We start from the raw sequence: 22,500 nt of genomic DNA, 5'->3' as shown, positions 1-22,500 counted from the left end.
AAATATTTCCAAAAATGTTGCTCTGCTATCTCAATTTATATAAAATTTCTTGCTCTCCACCTTTGGAAACAGATGGTTGTTCCCTCATTTGAAACCATATCCAAACTTAAGTGCATCATATAGCCCACTCTTATTAAATACAGACAGAATTTTATCTCATTAAAAAATATCTGTAAAGCTTATTAAACAAAAAGGGCCAAAGCAGGTTAATATGGTATTATGCTAATTCAATATGCATATGTGAATAATATGAATAAACTCATAACAGCTTTTGGTCCTGAAAACCTATTTGGAACTACTAAATTGGAATTGAAAATGCTGGAAACTTGAGGTTTTCAGCATTACTTTAAATATGTAGTGCATGGGGTATAATGTTGTGCTCCCATTGGTTATATTAAAAGGGTCTCTGAGTCTTTGATAATCACATTGCCATAGTTGTCAGGAGATCCTTCTACAAAGCACACCTCACCACAAAAGGTTTCTCATCCAGGAAAAAAGAGGTCATTGTTCCCCTCTACTTGTCACTCATTGTACCCATTATAGAGTACAATGCCCCTTTTGGCATGTACCTCACAAGACATCTACAACAACTGGAAAGGCTGCAGAAATACCTCTGAGGATTACTGGCCTCAAACCGATGCCCTATGCAGACAGTCTCAAACTCCAGCTTTACTCAATCACAAATCACCCACTCGGAGACTATCTCTGCCTAACATACAAAGCTATGTCAAGCCCAGAGCTGTTGGACATGCTCCACTTAAAGAAATCTTAATCCCCTCCAAGCTACACGCTCTAGGGACCTAAACCTTATCACAATAAACAGAACATGCTGGAGGGATCTACCTATCTATATCAAACCAAGCTCCTCATTAGCACTCTTCAAGAAAAATTCTTGATTGGATGGAAGATAGGAAATTCACCCCGGGGATGACTTCTATGGCTCTGCTCGACAGGGGCACAGGAATATAATTTTCTTGGGTGGCGAAAGCCAGGGTACCATTTGGCTAGGCTTGTATAGGCCCCAGGGCTGATAGCCTAGTACTTACCTATGAACATAATGTCATACTATGGCACCAGTATTGGCACCAGTATATTCAAGTATGATGCATCGTTTGGATGCAGACTGAACTGCAAAATCAAGTGGCACTATTACTTGTGGAAGAAACTTTTATGCCAGGTCGACAGAAATATTTTAGACAAAATAGTAAGTATAAACCAATGTGCACACAGTCAACTAAATCGAACTATAATTTTATAAATATTTTGCAATGGATAAGCATCTTGTATATCACACACTAAAGTTTTTTTTTCAAAAGCCACATTAATGCATGAAATGACTCCAGATGTGCCCCAAATTATGCAAAACGATAAATCTGTTTACCATAGTCTTAACAATGCAGTCCCAAAGTATGTAACAACTATCAGGCAGCATTAATTTAATGTCTTTAGCAGTGGTGTGTGAATTAATTTGCAATAAATGACTGGAAAAAAAATCTTACTTTTTTGAATTGTTCAGTATGCCCACCTCTGTATGTGAAAAGCAAACTAGTAGCATTACATATGATTGAATCAGATCTCTAAATGCTTGAATTGTGGTCTAAAATGTCTGAAAAATATAGAGGTAAATTATTGGCATACATAATGGTTAGTGTTTTTATTGTAATTATGATTCAGAGTATAAATGCAATAGTACATCTTGTATGCATTGTAAAGAGGCCTGTTTTAGGTTCATTTTGTTGAGTTAATATGATCAGATGGTTGTGATACAGTAACTGTTTTGAATAATTCAGAGCTGAGGGAATGCTAATCACTTTTGTATTCCTTACTATTCCATCAGAACAAAAAATACATTACAGTAGCAGACATGCATTTTCTGAGTAATATACAACTTTAATATTTTTCTGAATATTAAGGTAAGTCTGCAGTTGCATCAGTATTTCTGGCTTTGACTCTGTTTTTATATATATATATATATATATATATATATATATATATATATATATATATAATAAAAATACACACGCATAATATGCACTCATCCCATGATTCTGTATGTATCTATTATACAAAAATATATACGCCTTTGACTCTGCTGCATACCCATGAATATAAGTTCTGTAGCTTGGGTACATATTGTGCTAATGACTTTATGAATGCACATGCACGTTGGTGCCAGTCTTCATTTCTATATCATTTTTTTGAAGTATAATTCTGACCGGTTTGCTTTTGCTACTCAATCTGCTGAGATTAATTGTTCCGCTGCACTTGACTGCTAGGGTTATTGACGCATGATTATTTTTGATATATATATATAAAACCATGCTTGCTCTTTCTCTATAATCTACACAATAACTGGAGCTACATTGGTAAAATTGTTGGACATTACTCCAAGTTTTTGCACCCCCCCCCCCAAGCAAGCGTCTTTGGTCTGTCTTTGACACTTCTGTACAGACTACATTTTGTGGCTACTTGATGCTAAGAGACAAGGATTGGAGGGAATTGGCAGTGCAGGTCTTCATAGTTTTGTGGTCTGCCTCCCAGCCTTGGCAGAATGCTGTACAAGTCTGCCTTGCTTCCTCCCAGTAGCTAAGGTCTGACTTATCTGCAGTACTTGCTCTAAATACGAGTTACTGGACCTGCCCCCTAAAACAAAGTAGTCCATAAGCCGCTACATCTTACCCCCTTAAACCCATCCCTGTTTTTGCAGCTGTTTTAGGCTAAATAGTGGCAAAAGATGAACAGCCTCCTCCTCTTGGGCCCATCTGCTGAGTTTACATTTGTAGAATTTACAAAAAAGTCTACAACCATAATGAGCTATATAGTACTTTTAACAAAGCTCGCAAGTGTTTGTTGCCATGTGAGGGCTATTTTCATCTAACATGGCTGATACAACCTGTCCGTAGGAAAGCTACGTTTAAGGGGTGGTCTTGGTCTTGCTTCTCAAAGTATGGGTAACTTGGATTACCAGGATAACTTTTGGACACGTTTGTCCATCAGTTGGACCAGCCTATTGCTGAAATGACAGGAATGTGTTCTGTGGCTGTACGAACGAGAACAAATATTTCAAGTTAATCAGATTTTAGTGCTTCAGGAAATGCATGATGCAAGGGCTATGGTCTGAGAATTGAGATGACTGCTGTAATAAATTCAGGATTTTGTTTCATCTCCTTAGGATCTGTGTCAGAAAATGTTCCTCACTGGACCCTGGATGACTGCATTACTCCATTTCTTGCACCTGATAGTGGAGCTAACCTTTGTCTGTAAGTGACCAACCAGTGTTATGTCTTTATTGCTTATGGCAGATAATGTGAGCTTTACTTTAAAGGGGTGTGCACTGAATTTTTAAAGGAAAGTAGAATGCCTTTAGCCTAAACTTGTCTTTTTCTTGAATTACTTTATAATGTCTTCCACTTTTTGACTTGTCTGGGTCGTGCTAATTTGCTTTTGGAGGAAGGCACAGTAAATCCTCTTGCAGTGCGTCTCATGTAAGACTTACAAAACTCAATTTATAAATTGCAAGATGTCATGATGCCACTGTTTTCTATGTATGCATTTTTTTTATTTATTCTTTAATTTTTATGGTGGGTGTGAACATTCACAGGCTGCATCCAAGATGGGGGAAAAAATTGTTTTAATGACCATTTTGATGAGGCCCTAGTGCAACTGACAGATGTTTTAGTTGGTGTTTTTGTGCTCAGACCCACAGCTAAAGGTCTTGTAAAAATTAACTCTGTGCTATTATATCAATAGTCCATGGAAGATGCTGACAAGAATCCTCACCTGTACCCATTTTGGAAGTATATAGCTATTTTCAGCCTTCATGTTCCACTTCATGTATTTTGTCATGCTAGATCTTGAAGCTGTAGGAAGCCAAGACTACAGGACCAATATACTGAGGGCACCAATATTTTTCCTTGCAACTTTTATGATTACAGCTCCATTTTAGAGTTGGAAGATACTCTTACAAAATTGCATGTTCTATTGATTTAGGGGAGACTTGTGCCTGGTATACAGAGCAATCTCGGACCCAAACCTAATGAATTTGCTGCACGTCATAAATCAAACAGGACTAGCGCTAGCCATTCCAGATGCCTAAATATGGCCTGCGATTTGAATAGGACATATTAGAGGGACACATTTGTCTCCCAGTGACTGCCCCATTTTTGGAATAGGCTGCCAATTCATGCGAAGTGAGGACCTCTGACACTGTTCAAAAGGTAACTGGATGAGTGGATGGGGCACCATAAATTCTTACTGGGGATAGCACCCACAACCCTCCTGGACATGAGCAGTCAATAAATATAATCCTGGGTATTCACTATAGAGTATCTATAGTACTGAGATAAAACAGCTAGGCTTGAAATGGCCTCTGGATTGATAACCTAGTAACCTTCTATGATTTATTTAATTTGTGTGTGTAAGTATTTTGTTTTCTGGGGTGGAGCACTGATGCCCATGGACCTTTTTCACACACAGCACGGGAGTGGTTTCTGGTTAAGTGACTTGCTCAGAGATGTGCATTTAGTCAGTGGAAGCTGAGGGAATCGAACCTTGCACCATTGGACCAACAAAACATTTTAAATTGTATTGTGTAGCATTATATACTTTCTACTGTTATCGTTCATGGCACTGTATTGTTTTGTAACTCTAAAGTGTAATCATTATTTGTAAATTGTATTTTTGTACTGGAGGTTTTCTTTGCAGGCTTTCACTGCAAAGGAGTCTTTTTACACCCGTTGATTAAACCAGTAAACAAATGCCAATAAATTAAATACACATAATTGGATTTCCCTCTTCCAGAAGTAAACAAGAGAGTGAGATTTTTGAATGTTATTAAAGTCTACTGACCTTCCAATGTCCCTTTGATTTGCTTGTATTTTTGTCCTTTTTTGAGACAATTGCATGGAAGGAGGGAAGACTTCAGCTTTAGTCATGGGCAGAGGTAAAAGACAGAAAATGTTGACCATGGAAGTGATGGATGGGTGAAGATTGAACTAGTGCGTGCTGCCTGTAAAGTTTGTGTACACACTATGAAACTAGGATAATGTGAACTGTGTGAGAATATAGTTTGAGTTCAGGATTGTTCAAACAGAAAAATGGATACTTACTATACAGCATGTGGTGTGTACCAAACATCAGGGACCAAGCCAGTGGCTAAACTGTAAACAGTTTCAACAGTTCTTCCAGACCTTATTTAATCTTGTTTAATAAACACCCAAGTATATTTTCCAGTCCTAAGGAGGAAGCATTTTTAGTCCTGAGATCCACCTTCATCCCATGTTTAGTAGTGATGGGAGGACAATATTGACAGATTCAGGGATAAGGGTGCTTGTATAGACCTCTCTAGGGTAGTAATCGCACTGAATTTGCTTCGGTAGTATGTAGACAATGTCTGCTGGATCAGAGTAGGTGGTATCGTCATACGTTCAGACCACTGTCGCTAAAAAAAAGGATTTGTAATTGCCCTTGGCTTCGGATGCTAACCCAAGTTTATAGGCTGCTAATACATTTGTCTGTCTTCAGATATCCTTACTATGACTGTCTTTTTTGATTGGCCATATACTTCAATTTTTGTTTATTTTCTTGTGGAGCTTGTTGGTACACATTCTGGGCATTTTGTTTTTAAATTGCCAATCTCGTTGAATCTGTTTGGGACTGCCAGTTTTATACATTTATCAAAGTGGACATGGAATTCCTTTTTGCAACTACCAGCCTTGGCAGCATTTATGGTGTTGTTGCTAGCAATGAATTTGGGAACTTCATCATAGAGTTTAAGATCAGCAAGTTTGAAATTCTTATTCTGAGCAACTGGTTTCAGTATTTTTAGAGTGAAGGTAACTAGTGTATGATCAACAAAAATGGATAGCATGAGAATAGTTCTCAAAGAAGCTGTGTTCATAAAGACCAGGTCAAGAATATTCTATTCTCTAGTGAGTTTAATAATCTGCTCCAAGCGGTGTTGGTTCAGCAATTGTATTTATTTAACATTTGTTTACTGTGAAAGTCCAACTTGGAACAAAGCGAATTTTCAGCAGAGGCCTGGGGAGATGCGCTCCAGATGCATGTGTTTGGGACGTGGGAGGAAAACCACATGAACACAGGGAGGACATGCAGACACTGCACAGAAGACACCCCAGCCAAGAATCAAACCGGAGAACCTCTTGCTGCGAGGCAACGACTGTACCACTGCACCACTGTGCTGTCCAAATCTAAAGACTTGTGGGCATATCCTGCATTGGATCTATAGGTACTCCAGTCTGAGGGTAGTTAGTCTTCCAAGATAATGAAGTTTGTGTTTTATAGGGATTTAAAGTACTTTTAGGAACTGTACATGATTTTTGGAGGACATAGAGGGTGTTCTGTAACAGCGATAAATTGGGTCTGTCCTGTTTAGTTTGATTTAGAGATTGGAGAGTTCCATTTATGGGTCTTTGTGGGGTTCCATCTAAGGGTGTTATGGTCCCTAACAAATGGATAGATGCCACCACACCTGTCATCAGGTCTGAAGGGATGGCAGGTGCAAAACCCAGGTGTGAAAGGAGTTTCCTGAACATTTTAACAAGTTTCAATAATTATACAGATTGGAGTATATTCCATTGATCAGAGCTGCATTGATATAATCCTGTTTTGGATTTGGTACATTATGTTGGGATGTCCATTAGCTAGACTCTGCCTAAAACAAAGCACTATGGAATTAGTAACGGCTTTAGCTTGCATGTGGAAGACCTGGAATGAGAGGTGCATCCTATCCTTAAGTAGGACTGTTGGGCATCTTGTCCCATGCTGTCATACTGGATCCCCTTACAATGATACCAACTATTTAGCAATTTTTGAAGACCATTTATAGTTTAGTACTGAGGCAAAGGACCAAAACCTTCTGGTTCAGTATAACTAGTTAATCTTTTTACAGGTAAATAGGCTGAAGAGGTGAGTTTTTATATCGGCATGTGAATGTAATTGTCATTGTTGCTAGGGTGGCTGATATTGTATGTGTAGCATTTATAGTCATGTGGAGTACCTTGTAATACGGGAACACTAAAATTCCAGGAGGCCAGTGAAATAGACAATGTTACAAGTGTAACTCTGAGGATTGCTACAGAATGATATTCGTATAGAGTAAAGTTCTTATTCGTTAGAAATTAGATGTTTGAGCAAGAATTAAATTACATTTATCTATAGAGAATTTTGGATATTAAAGGATGGCTCTCAAAAAAAGTTATGTTAAGGGATTTTGTATCAGAACTACACACCAGAGCACATAAGGTCTAAAATGTAAGTATTCTTCCAAACAAGTTCAATTTCGGCAGTATCTTGGCAGGTAAGTTTCAGTTTTACAGCATGCTTCCTTGACTTTGGAAGCAGTGCCTTTTTTTGTTTAGATTACCAGTTATTGGTGGGTAGATGAGGGGAGAGAACTTGGAAGAATAAAAGGTAGCTCTTCTAACTGACTCTTAAAATTTCAAAGGCTTTGTGCTACAAAGCTCCGACAATTAACATGCACTAATTTAATGCTGTTTTCATATTCCCATAGTAGTTGTAGAGTAAAAGGCTTAGACTGCATTAAATATTCCTGCTTAAAAGAATGTTGACTTTGAAAGGTTTATAATACTGTTAATGGATAATATTTATGAAACTGCTGATGTTTTAATACCTTTATTGCATTTTATCTTAAGACATAGGCACACACACATTAAAACAAATAGTTTCATGCATTACATATATTTTCTTCGTTTATAACTGTCATTCAGTCCAACATTACATAAACTGTTTAAGTCCAGTCTTCCATTAAGCTTTAATCCTTCAATCCTTCTGAACACTAGTCTGCATGTTCTGTTCCCACACATTCCATTTATTTCTATGTAATTTGATCCTTTCCTTTCTAAAAATCCAACTTCAGTTTCTGTTATCTAACAGTATTTGATGCTTCAATTATAGCTGCAGACTTGATTTCCATTTTTTGAGTGCTTTTTTGGCAGTTGATGTCATTAAATGTAAGGCCCTACTATCACTAGGCAATTGAGATCCAGTGTCCTAGCTCAAAAGAATTTAGTTATTTACATCCATTTGCTCCCCCAATAATTCTGGGGGATCTTCACAAATGGAGGGAAGTTTTAAAATCTGCCAAATCATTACATTCCCAAAAACATGTTCCCATGAACGTCCTTCCCAGCATTTGCTATCTACTTTGTCTGCTCATGTATGAAAATACCTACTTTCAGGTAAAAATGCTAAACTTCCTGATGTAGGTAGTTGCATTGTTGTTTTTGTAAACTGGTTTCCAGTCTCTTCCAAATCTTTTCTAACCTCGTAATTTACATCTTAGACGTACAGTGCAATATGCTATATGCGTTTTTGTAATTATTTCTTTTTAACAGCTGCTTCTGTTCCAGACTCCCCATCTCTTTCTCTTTGCCTGTACTAGTCCATCCCTGGTAGGGGGAAGGCCTCATCCCAGTTTATTACATTAATTTCTCTATTTATTTGCGTCCAGTACCTTGGTTCTTTTTCAAGTTTTCTTCAGTAAATTTCAGACTGTCTAGTCAACTTTCTGTGCAACTGCTTGCAGTCATCCCTTTTGGCAGAATCTCCTTTCTCCATTCCCATGTTAACTTGCTTCTTGGAATCCTTTCTGCAACTTTATGAATATAATTTGTGTGGTGGTAGTTCTCCTTAAGGATTTGCATCCAAACGTCTCACTCCCCTTATTTCTTTAACCCCCCCTGCTTCATCATCACCCTTTTCCACTGTAATTTTACAATGTTCTGTGTGTGTTGTACGAGTATTAACTGCACAGCTCTAAACTAAGCATACAAAGCAGGCAATCCTAAACCACCTTATTCTATAGGGAATCTCCTTTGCCTCTTGCCCTTCTCACCTCCCAAATTAATAAAAAAAAAAAAAAAAAAAAAGCTGAAATTTTTGTCCAACTTCTCTTCTGATTGATAAAAATGTTTGACCTGTATATAAAACTTGAGGGACTGAAAGTATTTTTTCACTGCTTGTATGTTCTTATCCATACCCATAAACAGTTTCTCCGCTCGTGTATTATCACTTAACTGCAAATATCCCTTCTTACTTTTCTACTGCTCTGCATATCCATTTATCAAACACCCTCTCCAGAACTTTCATGCAGTGTGATAGGAGTTTGCTGCCTCTGTACTGCCTACAGTTGTGGATGCCCCCTTTGTTCTTGTACACTGGCATGAGTATGTTTATTCTCCAGTCGCCTGAGGTGTGCCTTTCCCTCCACACTGCTCAGAGTCCCCTCGGGGGGCCATTTCTCCCCTATCTCACCTAGTATCTTTATCATATCTGCTGTGACCTTATCTGAGCCTGCTGCTTTCCTTAGTGCGATTCTTACTTCTAGGGTGGACTCCTCCTGTTCTCTCAGTTGGCTGTGTCTGGAGCAGTGCAGCTTCTGTGGGTTTTCTTCATCCAGAATCTACTGGAAGTACTCCCATCTATCCTGTGGAGTGGTGAGCAGGTTGTTACTGGCATCCCACATGAAGGGTGTCTGACTGTCTTGTTTATCTTTCTGTCTTTGCCTTGCAACCTGATGTAGTTTTTGTGCCATCTGCTGAGTCACTTTCCAGAAGCTGGTAGAGTACCTCTGATGCCATGTTCTTTGCTGTTGCAACTCCTTTCTTGGCTTCTTTGTTAGCCAACCAGTATTCCTTTTTTGTCTAGTTTGTCTTTATCATCCACCCCCCCCCCCGCAATCCTTTTTCTTTTGATGACTTCCTGGACTTCTGCATTCCACCACCAGCTTTCCTAATGTACCTTATTGCTATACCTGGCTCAGGCACATATCTGTTCTGTAGTCCTCAAATGTGCTGTTTTGAGGTGCTGCAATTCTTCAACTGCACCGATTTTCTACTCCTCCTCCTCTTGGGGTGCTAGAGCCTTTAATTCCTTAAACTTGTTATACTTTTTCTCTAGTCAGCTTCCAGGTCTTCAGCCTGGACTCTGACCTTAGAGCTTTCTCTGACCATTGTTTGCAGCTGATTGTGGGGACCGCTGGTTTATGCTGTGGACCAACTTTCACTGGGGTTAACTTTGCAATCACTGATTCTACCCCAGTGTCCTATCTTTACTAGGAGAAAGTCTGTGCAATTTGCATGTTGGCCACTCTTGTAACTGTCTCTCTCTCTGAACCATGTGTTGGCTACTACCAAGCCCTTTGTTGGCTACTACCAAGCCCTTTGTTGGCTACTACCAAGCCCTTTGTTGGCTACTACCAAGCCCTTTGTTGGCTACTACCAAGCCCTTTGTGAGACTGAAGTCTAGAATGGTTTCTCCTTTATTCTTGCTTGTCCCATCCATGTGGACCCAGACAGTCCTCTTATCTGGCTAGGTCCGTCACAATCTGTGCATTCAGGTCGCCCGTTATCGACACCGATTCTTGTTGCCCTGCTTTATCTAGTAGGCCCTGCAGCTGCTGTCTGAGTGCATTCTTTTCCTCACTATCACAACCCATAGGCTGATATTAGGAATGTTACCCTATCATTACACTGCAGTCTGATTGCAATGAGTCTGTCATGAATTCTGATATCCCTCATTGCCTTCCGATGCCTCTCACCTAAATTACCACATCATTCCTAGCCTGTCGTCATCCTAAGTTAGACTCTGGATCCCCAGCCAAGTGGATTTGCTGTACTGCCCTTCCATTATTGTCCCTTGGATACATAGGATGTCCAGCTTCCTCCTCATACCAGCCACTTCCAAGCTGTGTCTAAATATCTCCAATACCCAAAAAGTTGTTCAACAATCCTTCTAAACACGTGCATATTATCCCAACTACTCTCACTCTAGAGGTGTTCCTTGTTCTGTGAGATTCCCGTTGTTCTGCAATAGTTTCAGATGGCAGATGCTCCATATATAATTTCATTACTTAACCACCACTTTCTCTCATTTCTACCCTATTTTTAAATTCCATTTTCATTTTAACCCACTCACTAGCTGCCCACTTTGAATTTAAATGCACAAACTCCTGTTAACTGGGCAAGACTGATAGAAATTGTGGGAATAACATGTAAATTCTGTCCAGGTTCACACTTCTGAATTCACATCTTCCATACTGTATATTTTCATAAATTTCTTCAGAATAACCATCTTGAAATCCTTCAGTCAGATTCGCATGCTCATTTCAATTCAAATGAATTTCCTCCAAGATTATTATTTGCACCCTATATTTCTTGATGTAATAAAATTTTCTTATATATTCCTGTAAGGTCATTTAACAGCAATATGGTAGCACTATTGCTCACATCTATTATAATGGCAGTTCTTCAGAATGTGTATTTTTAATTTTTGTCATACAAGCACATATGGGCTGGCAGGCTGATCTCTTATGCAGTTTCCTCTCCTCCATTTGAACCTATGTCACATTTTACAGTACTTTTTGCTTTAATAACTTTCAAACAAAAAAGCTAAATATATTTTCAGAACCCCCCAGCCCTATTAACTTAAAACAAGTACACACAGCTATATACATCTTCAACAAATGAAGTTTAACCCTCCAAATAGGAGCAATTACCCTTCATCGATGGCTGCACCTACAGACATTACTCAATCTAAAATAAATGTTACCCATACCAGAGCACACATTAGACTGTGTTCTCACTTTACACTGATTGTACTTTTATTCCTGTTCTCAATCCAGATGGTGAAAGCAGTTTGCATGCTTCATTTAGCCCTAAGAACATGTGTACTGGCTACCTTTTAAATGAAATGAAAGCATTTAATAGAACAGTCGAACAATTTACATTATTAAGGCTGCTGGGGAGACTATGATTTCCTATTCACTTCCCCCAATTTCAGACTAATTTTCACTGAAATGCTTGCCCACTATACCTCTTTAAATTTTGCATTTATCTCTGCAAAGAGTGCTCATAAGTCAAAGATTAATTGGCTGCACATACAGACTGCTGCGACCTAAGTGAAGCTGCAGACGGGCTGCGACCAAAGTGAACAGTCAGCAATGAGGAGGAAAAAACAGCCAACGACTTCCTGATTCTTGGAGAAATCTCTGAACATAATTTACAGATGTTTGGCTAACTGCCTTCATCTGCCAACTTCATGTCTCCCGCAGAGTATTTGCTAAAAGGGAAAATGGAAGCTAAACCTTTGCAGAATGAAGAAAGTTAACATTTTACGTGGCTCTCATCATTTTGTCTTATTTTTTAAGTTGATTTGCTTAGAGTTCTCCATAGCTAAATCCATGGACACAAATCCAGACATCCACCCTTATACAAACAAGGGAAATATTAATTCTGCATGCCATATAATAAAGTACAGATTTTATACCCTTTTCCCAGCAGGCCAAGATCACATTGTAACTTAAACACGCTTTTGTCCAGCCTTAGTTGTAAGATCTATAGGCTTTACACGGTAACAAGATAACTAAGAAAAAGTACTTCTTTGCTTTAATATTTTTAATGTTCATTCAGAGGTGTTTTTAAATGTATACTATACCAAACAGCTTTAAAATATATGCAATTTATGACAAATGTTTAATGCAAATATTATCAAGATCACAAAATATTTTACTTTTCCCTTTAGTGTCCTAAACATTGACAAAAAGTAGCGCATATGCTTTGCAGTCTACCAACAAGTTTGTAAACACAGAACTCCATTTTTTCTTGCAAAGCCATATTGCACAAATGTGATTTTTTAGTCTCCCATTTATCCACTAATTTCAGTGTTGCTGGTGGTCTAATCTCCCTTTCCCATTGCCAGACTCTGGTTCATCTCTAATGTACTCCTGATTCTTTCAGTCAACTCCTGTGTTTTATGCCATTTTTCAAGCATTTTCCTTTGGACAACTGGAAAAGGTTACACTGGTTGTCTGTGTCCCTTTGTGTCTCTGAACTTTTCCAGAAGAATGAGAAGCAGAGTCCTCGTCTGCTTGCCGGCTCAATCTTTTTTGGAAAAACTTTTATTTCCACCTCCTGTGTTTGATATCCCAGGAAAAAATGTGTTGACTGATAGATATAGAAACCTGAATCTCACACCTACATTCCATGATGGCTGGGATAAATGTGCATCTCTTCTGCCTTGTATATAGTGAATAATTTTCCAGAAACATCTAGTCTCCAATTGTAATACTTTTCCTTTCTGCCACAGTTTTGTCAGGATCAGCTTTTTCTGCTGGTATGGTTTTATCTTAGCTAGTGTAGGTCTCGGCTGCTTTCTCTTGGCCATGTTTGGCGCATGCACTCAATGTGCCTTTCAATTAACAAATGCTGCTATGGAACATTAGTCCAGTGGCTTTATTTTCATAAAAGTAATAGTCTGAAGTCTTTAATTTATCTGGTACTGTGGAAATTTTCCATCTTTCTCTGTGTGCTGCGTGTCTTCTAATTCTACTATTTTTTTTGTCTGTGTCTATGATCTATTTTTTTTTTTTTTTTTTTTTAACTTACTATAAGCCATTGTGTACCAAACCTGAACTGTTTTTGCTGAACGTGCTGCAGGATTCTCCATAGTCAGTTTTTTTTCTCTTCTACTTCTCTGGATGATTTCATCCGTGGTTCTCTAAATTTCTTATTTGCTGGCATCCAAGCAATGCAATTAATATCTAGTGACTGTATTCCCAACAGTTGCGTTTTCACACTGAGAAAGCTCAAATCAATCTATCGATTGATGTGCAGCCATCTTTAAAGTCATCTTACAGTATTTGTTGAGGATGCAGAAAAGTATTCTAGGTCTCAAAACCTGGAGAGCTTTACTCCTTGGTAAACTGCTGTATGTTCCTGGTATCTTACTAGGTTCTGAATGCATTTCTTTGTGCTGGTTCTGAAGTAACAAATACAAAGGAATAATTTTTGTTATTGTAACTTGTATTTTTGTTCTGGCTGTACATTAATAGGCTGCATCAGGAGACGTGGTTCCTTGGTCCGGTTATTTCACCAAGTTAACAAACTGAAGTTCTGGTTTGATTGTGATGTGGCTGGTGTAACAGTTTATTGAGGTTCTCAAGGACATTGTCTTTGTGACACCATTTCCATTTTACTTGTGTAGAAATCCATCTAAGATTTATTGATATTTATCATGTTTTCTCTTTTGTTAATCGTTTGTATACATATTTCTACAGCTGCTATGCCTGCCATCTTTCTAATATTATTTGCTATCCTTACAATCCATGTGTGTAAGTGTTGACATAGTTTACTTGATGGATGCATACAGGGCAGGACATGCACGCTGTACTTAAAGCACCAGTGTCTTGGTATGTGTGGTAAAAGTGCTAAACCTGGAAGAAACCTGTTTGAACTGCAAGCCTATAAAGTACCAGTTCATGAAGATCGCCATGTATTTCTTTACTGCAGTAAGTCTTTAATCTCCAGAATCCAGTACTCTTCCAGTATATCCAAGATTTCACCCCCCAGTAAGTATAGAATGATGTGTGTCACACGTAGCAAACTGCATGCACATTTCACAAATGTGTGTAAAAAAAATTAAATGGTGGTTCCTACAGTGGGCGATGGACCTCGAACTGATTGGTATAACTGCAAACATTTTTAAATTTTCAGAACAGCCCATGCTTGGTTGCTTAAACTTAATTATGTATGCCTTATTGTTTGTTGTATTACGGTGAGAAAGTGGCACAACTATTAACTTTCTATGTAGTTTTAAAGGTGGAATAAAATGCGTAATTTCTTGAATAGCTGAACATGCAAATAACTTGGGGTAATCCACCACCCCTGGAGTTCTCACCCATTTACCTAGCAGATAGTCTAATTTGGTGCATCTCTTCAAGCAAGATGGTATTTCTTTGACAGACCTACTTCCGCAAGATGGTATTTCTTTGACAGACCTACTTCCAAGTACTACACAAGCGTGAATACACAAAATATATTGTGCTATTTAGCACCCACTAGAAGCACCAACCTCTTTCCCTCATAGTATATTAGCACCCACTAGAAGCACCAGTATATATTTAAATGCTTTTGATTACTTTACACACTGTTGACAATGACATCTGAGTGGTTAATGTAGAGCATTGTACTCTGCACGTGAAGTGAAAACCTTCCTCTGCTTGTAGCTGAGGAAGACTGCTGCTTTGGAACATAAACCAGCACTTAGTAGCAACTGAAAATCCAGCTGTAACAAATTGGAAGCAATTAACTGTTTACTTGTATTACTGTCAACTTCTCTGCAGGAACAAGCCAGAAAAGTTTCCCTTTGTGTATTAAAATGCAACAATTACATTTGTGTGACTGGCTGTTAAAGCTTTATTCTCCTGATATGCACTACAAATATCTCTGTAAACAAACCATGAAAATACAAGTGCAATACTAATGAAGTAGGTGGTAATGAAGCTGCACTCAAGCTTTGGTTGGAATAATTAAAATCATGTTTAGCCTAGACATATGATGGCTTTTATAGTCTGTTTTAAACTAGAGTCTCTGGGGAACTGACTTGTAGATGCAGGTAACTGTGATAAGGAATTCTCAACTAGAATTTTAAAATTGGCATGACACCTACCCACTTCAAGCTTGTTACGCAAATAATATAACTTGGCGCAACTGTCTTTCTTTAGCTTTATGCTAGAGTTTTGCATGCCTTTTTGAATGAATTTGATATTGCAGAGTGACTGCATTTCTTAATCTAGCAAATATTAATTCATTATTGCTCACCTTGATACTGGCAAGTTATTTTACTTTTTGCCTGTGCTAATCGGTAGTAATTGTCTACAAATTGTCAACCTCACCATCATAATAAAATAAATTTGATGAATCCTCCATTGTCCTGTTTGTAATCTGTTTTATCATTCTCTTGGTGTTTAGTCAATAGAGGTGTAGCGCTCCATCTGTCCTGTGTAGTACTTGTTACACTGTAGAAATAGTCAGCAGTCTTTTACAATTTGCAGTTTTATTGTAGTGAATAGTCAGTACATGGAGATGATATAAAAGTGAAAACAAAGGAAACTGAATATAGATGGATAGCAACTTTTAGGGCAGACAAGCTACCAGGGCTGAATGAAGTATTGTAAAAGCCTGTGCTTAAATTCTGGATACTAAGAAATTGTGTGTGTGAGAAACTTGTGTGTCGGATAGTTTTAATTTGCTGTATAAAGAAATTAATAGATAGGAGTTTGTATTATATGTTTGAAACAGCTGTTGGTGAAGGCCATTTTTGAGAGATTTGTGTTTTTTGAAGGCTACTGCACACGTACACAGTTCAACAATAATAAACCTGTCCAGTGTTCACAGTCTGTTTTAAACACCTTTATTTAATTAGCACTTAACCATAGGCACACATGTATTAAGAGAAATGAAAACAAACTGCAATTTCTTTGTAACAGTTGTTCACTACATTCTGTAAATTGCTCAATTCTTGATATCCCTTAAACCTCACCTCCTCTTGAACACTATTCTGCATATTTTGTTCCCATAAATTCCTTTTATTTCTATAACTTGCTTATTCCTATTAATAAAGACCAAACCTCCAATTGTTTTATTTAATTTATAATCAGTACTTCATTTACAGTCTCAATGCTGCCAGGATTAAGCTTATTGTCTTACAGTATTTAGACAATTCAGATCTAATATCCCAGCTCAGAAGAATCCTTTCTTTCATGCAGCTATAAGCTCGCGCAGTGTTTGAGTGCTCTGAATGGGAATTGTATAATCTGCCAACGTTATTGTACTTTCTCTTTCCCATTTATTGGACCCCTCTCTTCCATCACACCTCCAGCATTTGCTGTCTACCTGTGGAAAAAAATCTCAAACATTTGCTTGGGCTATCGAAATACTTGTACAAATACTTCCAAGCAAAATTCCCAACCTTTCTGGACTTTTGTTTTACATAGAGCCATGCAAATATTCTCTCATTCTCTCTTTGGGAAGACACTGGAAAGACCTTTTAGAACCCAGCATCTGTTTCTACAGTAGCACTTTAAACTCTGTATCCATGCTCCCATTTTTGCTGCCATTTCCGCAATGGTGTACCATGTCCCGACAAGGTAAGACTCCCCTGTCCCGCCTCCCCTGGCATTGTACCCCTCCTGTATCACTTAGTACTGTCCATTTATCTCTCTTCTTGTTACCTTTCTGTTCCCATTGAATATAGAGAACCTGATCAGTTTCATCTGTGTGTTCCATACATTCGCCTGATATGAAATGCACTACTGCTTCCTGGAAAGACGAGGTCGGCTATTATTGTAGTTTTCTTTTCTTTCCTGATTTTCTGTCTGCTTAATATTTGCTTGCATCGGAGTCTGTGTGAAATCATTGTTTTTTTTTTTCTTTCAACTCCAACATAGAGACTTAAATAATATGATTTAAGTAATGAGAGAGTGTCCAGTTTTCACAAATCGAATTTGTCATTTTCTTAGGGAATTTGATTTGACTTGAAAGTTGGTAGATTGGCTTAATTGCATAAGTTAATGTCTTGTGTGAGCTTTCAACAAAGTAACTTGTTGGAATGCTTTGGTGAAAACTTAAAATGGAACCTCCAAAGCAAATTGACTTGGTGTCCCTGGAAGGAATTGCTTTTATTAGGAAGACTTAACAGATGCCCAATACAAACTCCTCAAGGGTTGATTGCACAGGTCCTGTTTAGTAAGGGGAATATTGCAACTTTTGCAATGTCCGTACTTCAGCAGGTTGAGTGAGATTTTTAAGGCAACTCTAGCTCTGATCCTTGGCCCAGCTATAGACCTCAGCAGGTAATACCCTCCCCCCCCCAAAAACATAGGGGGGTTTGTCCCCGTTTCACCTTCTAGTCACCTTTTCTGTTGAATCTGCTTAATGTTTTATCACGTTTAGTTTACTTTAATATGTTTTTTCCATTTGGGTAAGTATTTTGCTATTTTGACACTGTACTATAATCTATCCACTCCAACTTGTGCACAAAGGGATATATTCTCAATGCTTCCCTGCTTTTCTTTATATAATCCTTGGTATTGCCTTTGAGAAATGTAGGGATTGTCCATTTCAAAAGTGTCACAAGAAAAAGCCACAAAAAATGGTCTTTTTCACTGGTCTTCACTAAAAATGGACTTTGTCCAGTCAGATTTTCCAGGTCAACAAAGACAAATACGATAAAATGGGTTCCAAGAGCATACAAGAGTCTGAATGCACTTTGTTTAAAATCATTTCATTAAAAATGGTCCTTAAATATTTTTAAGTTGCACCTGACACATCTGGTTTGCATTCTTGTTGGGAATACCGTTTCCATATTCCATTCAACTCTGCATAGAACTGTATATCAAAAGAACAAGGAGATCTGCGATGACTAGGGGAGATACCAGAGTGAAGCATATTCTTTTACTTCCAGAATACTTTAACTATACGTGTGTACTTAGTATTCCCTGTCACTGGGGTGTGTACTTTAGAGTATTCCCTGTCACTGGGCAAGGAGGCATCATAAGTGGTGCATCTCTTTATATCTGGCAGGGAAATAGAAAATTTCCATGTTCATCCCAACACATTTTAATTGATAAATGATGTTGGTTCATGCAGTGGAAACATGTTTTAAGAATTTGTTCTAGATGCTCCACATGTTAATTGGCTTGGTTGTGCAGTATGTTACCTTAATTTGCAACTCGCACACTGTCTTTATTTGTAGAATTGATGCTGTTATACTATAGGCAATGCAGTGACCTTTCAGATTTAAGGGGGTTATTGTATACAGTTTAACAGTTCTCCAAAATGTGAATATTTTTGTGCATTTTGAGTGATTTTGAGAAATGCTGGAAGATGCTTTATACCCTTAAGGCTTGTGAGATGTTAAATATAGTCTGGGTATGTTCTGATGTTTTTAAATATGCCAAAGTTTCATTTCACTGATGGAGTTGTGGGAAGAAAGCAAATGTATTTTGTGCAAGTGATCACTTTTTTTCCCTTGAGAGAAGTACATTTCTAAGTGCAGTGCAACTCCAAATCAAAAATCAGCCTTGTAGGTCTGCAGGACTTCACAGGTACTCCAGATTACATGGATCATGCAAGCATACCTCTTAACCTCTTGGATCAAAAGATCTGGACAAAGCCATGAATAAAAGTGGGACAAAGGCCCAAAAAATAGGGACAATTTTTTAAATATTGCTCTTACAGACTTGTAACAATAGGTTTTACATTAGCTTGAATTTTCTGAATGTTATGAAGTGTGAAACTCAATGTCTTGTCACTATTTTTTAACTTTAATATTTAATTTATGCCACTAATTTGCTAAAAAATCCATTTTTTTGAAAGAATGGACCAAAAATGAGGCAAAAATCTGGGCATTCTGAGAATCTGTGGTATGCATGCAAGTGTGGAGATCGCTTCTTAAGGAAACAGTGGTGGTGTTTGTTTAAACCCACATTTGCACTTGTTTACATTTTTCTTTACCCAGGACACACGGGTGCATGTTTTTATGTAGAATTGTGCATGGCTTTTGGATTCTTCATTTGTATGTGCTAAAATGTCACTTTGTAAGCAGATTGTTTTGGGGCTCTACCCTTTGTTTTCCAGTCCCAAGATCACCTCCGATTACAGCTGTGATGGCGGTGATTATGGCAAGTTTCAGGTCACATGCTTAATTTTGGTCAGAGACCAGATTGTTTGAGCACTTCTACTGGAAACCTAACCATATCACTCGCTTGTGTACTGTAACCATGTCACTCGCTTGTGTACTGTAACCATATCACTCGCTTGTGTACTGTAACCATATCACTCGCTTGTCTACTGTAACCATATCACTCGCTTGTCTACTGTAACCATATCACTCGCTTGTCTACTGTAACCATATCACTCGCTTGTGTGCTGTAACCATATCACTAAGCTTGTGTGCTGTAACCATATCACTCGCCAGTATTGCTGTAACCATATCACTCGCTTGTGTGCTGTAACCATATCACTCGCTTGTGTGCTGTAACCATATCACTCGCTTGTGTGCTGTAACCATATCACTCGCTTGTGTACTGTAACCATATCACTCGCTTGTGTACTGTAACCATATCACTCGCTTGTGTACTGTAACCATATCACTCGCTTGTGTACTGTAACCATATCACTCGCTTGTGTGCTGTAACCATATCACTCGCTTGTGTGCTGTAACCATATCACTCGCTTGTGTGCTGTAACCGTATCACTCGCTTGTGTGCTGTAACCGTATCACTCGCTTGTGTACTGTAACCGTATCACTCGCTTGTGTACTGTAACCGTATCACTCGCTTGTGTGCTGTAACCGTATCACTCGCTTGTGTGCTGTAACCATATCACTCGCTTGTGTACTGTAACCATATCACTCGCTTGTCTACTGTAACCATGCATTTGTACAGTCTTAATGTAAGATTGTTCCCCAAGTCAATTTGATATGTTGATACTGGCCTTTTAATGGGCTGACTAAAATTGCTTTTCAGATTTCCACTTTCAAATGATAATGTGGGTTTCACTTTCTGCAAGTTGGGTGGGCATCCAGAAGTTTATTCCTAGGCCAATGTGTTGTGCCCTCTTGGAAATGGGGTAATATTATTGAGGAAGGGTATTTGCGAGGTGTAAATGGTTTGATTGCCTTGCATTTGCCGTAATCCTCAAACGTCCGTATCAAGATGATCTCGCAGTAAAGTGTCATTTACATAATTAGGGATTGCAGCAACTCTCTCTAAAAAAAACTTTAATGATTTGTTCTTGAATTACTCAGTCTTTTCTGTTTCTAATGCTATGAACCCCACTCCTCAGTCGAGGTACGATTTAAAATGTGTGAAGTTAATTTTGTTTCAGTCTTTAATGTTGGCCAAAAGTGCTCTTGGCAGCACCTCCAATGTGCATGGACCAGATTGCCTCCTGCAATTCATATTGAGTTGCGTTTATCTAAAGATTACAAATTCTTTTTTTTTTTGAGACCCGTTGCTCCTACAATTATTAGAACTGTCTAGGTATCTTTCTTCCACATTGCTCTCATTTCTGCCTGCAAATCCTGATATTTCATGACTTTGTCCCTCTGTAAGTAAGACACTGTAATTAGTAAATATTACAATTTCAGTGATTAGTGCTTTTCATGGACTACTATATCTGGGTAATTTAATGACAGTGTGGCAAGTTTTGTGATTTTACAAGTCTATGTACTTAATCAGCATGGCAAGGTAGAAAAACAGAAAGGAAACCTTGCAGAGACATTTTCTTTATGTAGAGTATATAACATTTTTACCTAGTACACCAGTTTAACTTGGCGATGAGCTGTGCACCGTAACTTCTAGTTAAATCTTTGTCTCTTGGACAGTGTTGTAATTGTTGAGGGAGAAGGTAATTGCAAATGCTATAATGCAAAATATTTGAAATTTTTGCACCAATCTCCTGTATACCACTAATTGTATTTGCCATGTTGTGGATGCTTAAGTCACAAATTAACATTCAGCCAAAATCCGGTATTCTGTCTGAACCCATTTTATTTTTTTTTTTTCATGTCTGAAAAATGTTATAGTACAAGAAACTGTCACTTTATTTGTCTGGAGCCTGATGAGCTCTATCTGTACAGAAATGTACTGGATTTTATTTGAAAATCAAGGTGGTGAATGGCTTTGTAGATGGACATCAAAACTGAATGCCCCTTCATATAGGAATTGAAACTGAAGTAAAGCTCTAGTGAGCTTAAAAAAGCAACAGTAATGAATGCTGATTCCAAATGTTAGCTTTCCAAAACAAGTACTCCATGAAACTTGCAGTCAGCTTGAAGGTAGTCCTTATGAAAACTGCAAAATGGCTTTAAATAAAACTGTACCATAAGCAAAATATGTATATATAAGGAACAGCTTCTGCAGCAGAGATGTTCTATGTAAAGACTTAATGGAAAATTTTTCATAGACTGGACGCTCTCGAACTGAAATTATTTTATTCCTTGAAAGTATTTATTTAATCTCGTACAATGTTTTACAAGAAAGCTGTAGTCATGCAGTCATGTGATCACTTAAACATTTAAATGGTTATTTGATGTCTCCATTAATTCTTGCATAAGCAATGAAGCTGCATGCATGAAGCTGTTTTTCTTAAATTTAAAATATTTTCTCACATTTAAATTTCTTATGACTCCGTAATAGACAATTGTAATCCAGTCTGCCAGCAGTCAGGAATTGTTGCACTTTATCTGACTGCCGATGGGGATTAATGCGTTACATTTTGTTGCAGAGTACAGTAAGCCCTTGCCCTCTGAACCTAGGGCTCATTCAGCCAGCTTGGTGGCTCCCTCTATGCTCTTTTATCCTCAGTGCAATGTTTGATAATGTTTGTGCTGGCACTACTGTTTTCTTGAATAATGCAGCAGAGCACTATAAACTGGTTGTATCTAATTTTAGAACTTCCTTTGGTGCTGCAGTAATTTAATTGTATTTACTATGATTGCAACCACCCAGAAAGGTGACTTTTGGCCTGCTCCTACCAAGTATGAAAGTTATTTACTTAACGTGGAGGCTAGAGCCGCTCTTGCAGATCTGTTGTTGACATCCAATTCCCCTCTTGCTAGTTTGATCTAGTGGTTTGTGATTATATTCTTTGTATAATATACCATAGATATAGCGAG

General features: G+C 38.0%; 1 protein-coding gene across 1 annotated transcript in view; it reads left to right on the top strand.

The window, feature by feature from the left end:
- Nucleotides 1-22,500, top strand: part of LOC122808140 — a 524,042-nt gene that overhangs the window by 85,985 nt on the left and 415,557 nt on the right. Inside the window, exon 3 of the mRNA XM_044079110.1 lies at nucleotides 3,173-3,260. Coding sequence (XP_043935045.1) covers nucleotides 3,173-3,260 — 88 coding nt within the window. The remainder of the gene's footprint in view (nucleotides 1-3,172; nucleotides 3,261-22,500) is intronic.

This window comes from Protopterus annectens, chromosome 8.part0 (genome assembly GCF_019279795.1).
Source record: "Protopterus annectens isolate FY-2018-M chromosome 8.part0, PAN1.0, whole genome shotgun sequence".
Lineage (NCBI taxonomy): Eukaryota > Metazoa > Chordata > Ceratodontiformes > Protopteridae > Protopterus > Protopterus annectens.
This window is presented reverse-complemented; position numbering and strand designations above follow the sequence as displayed.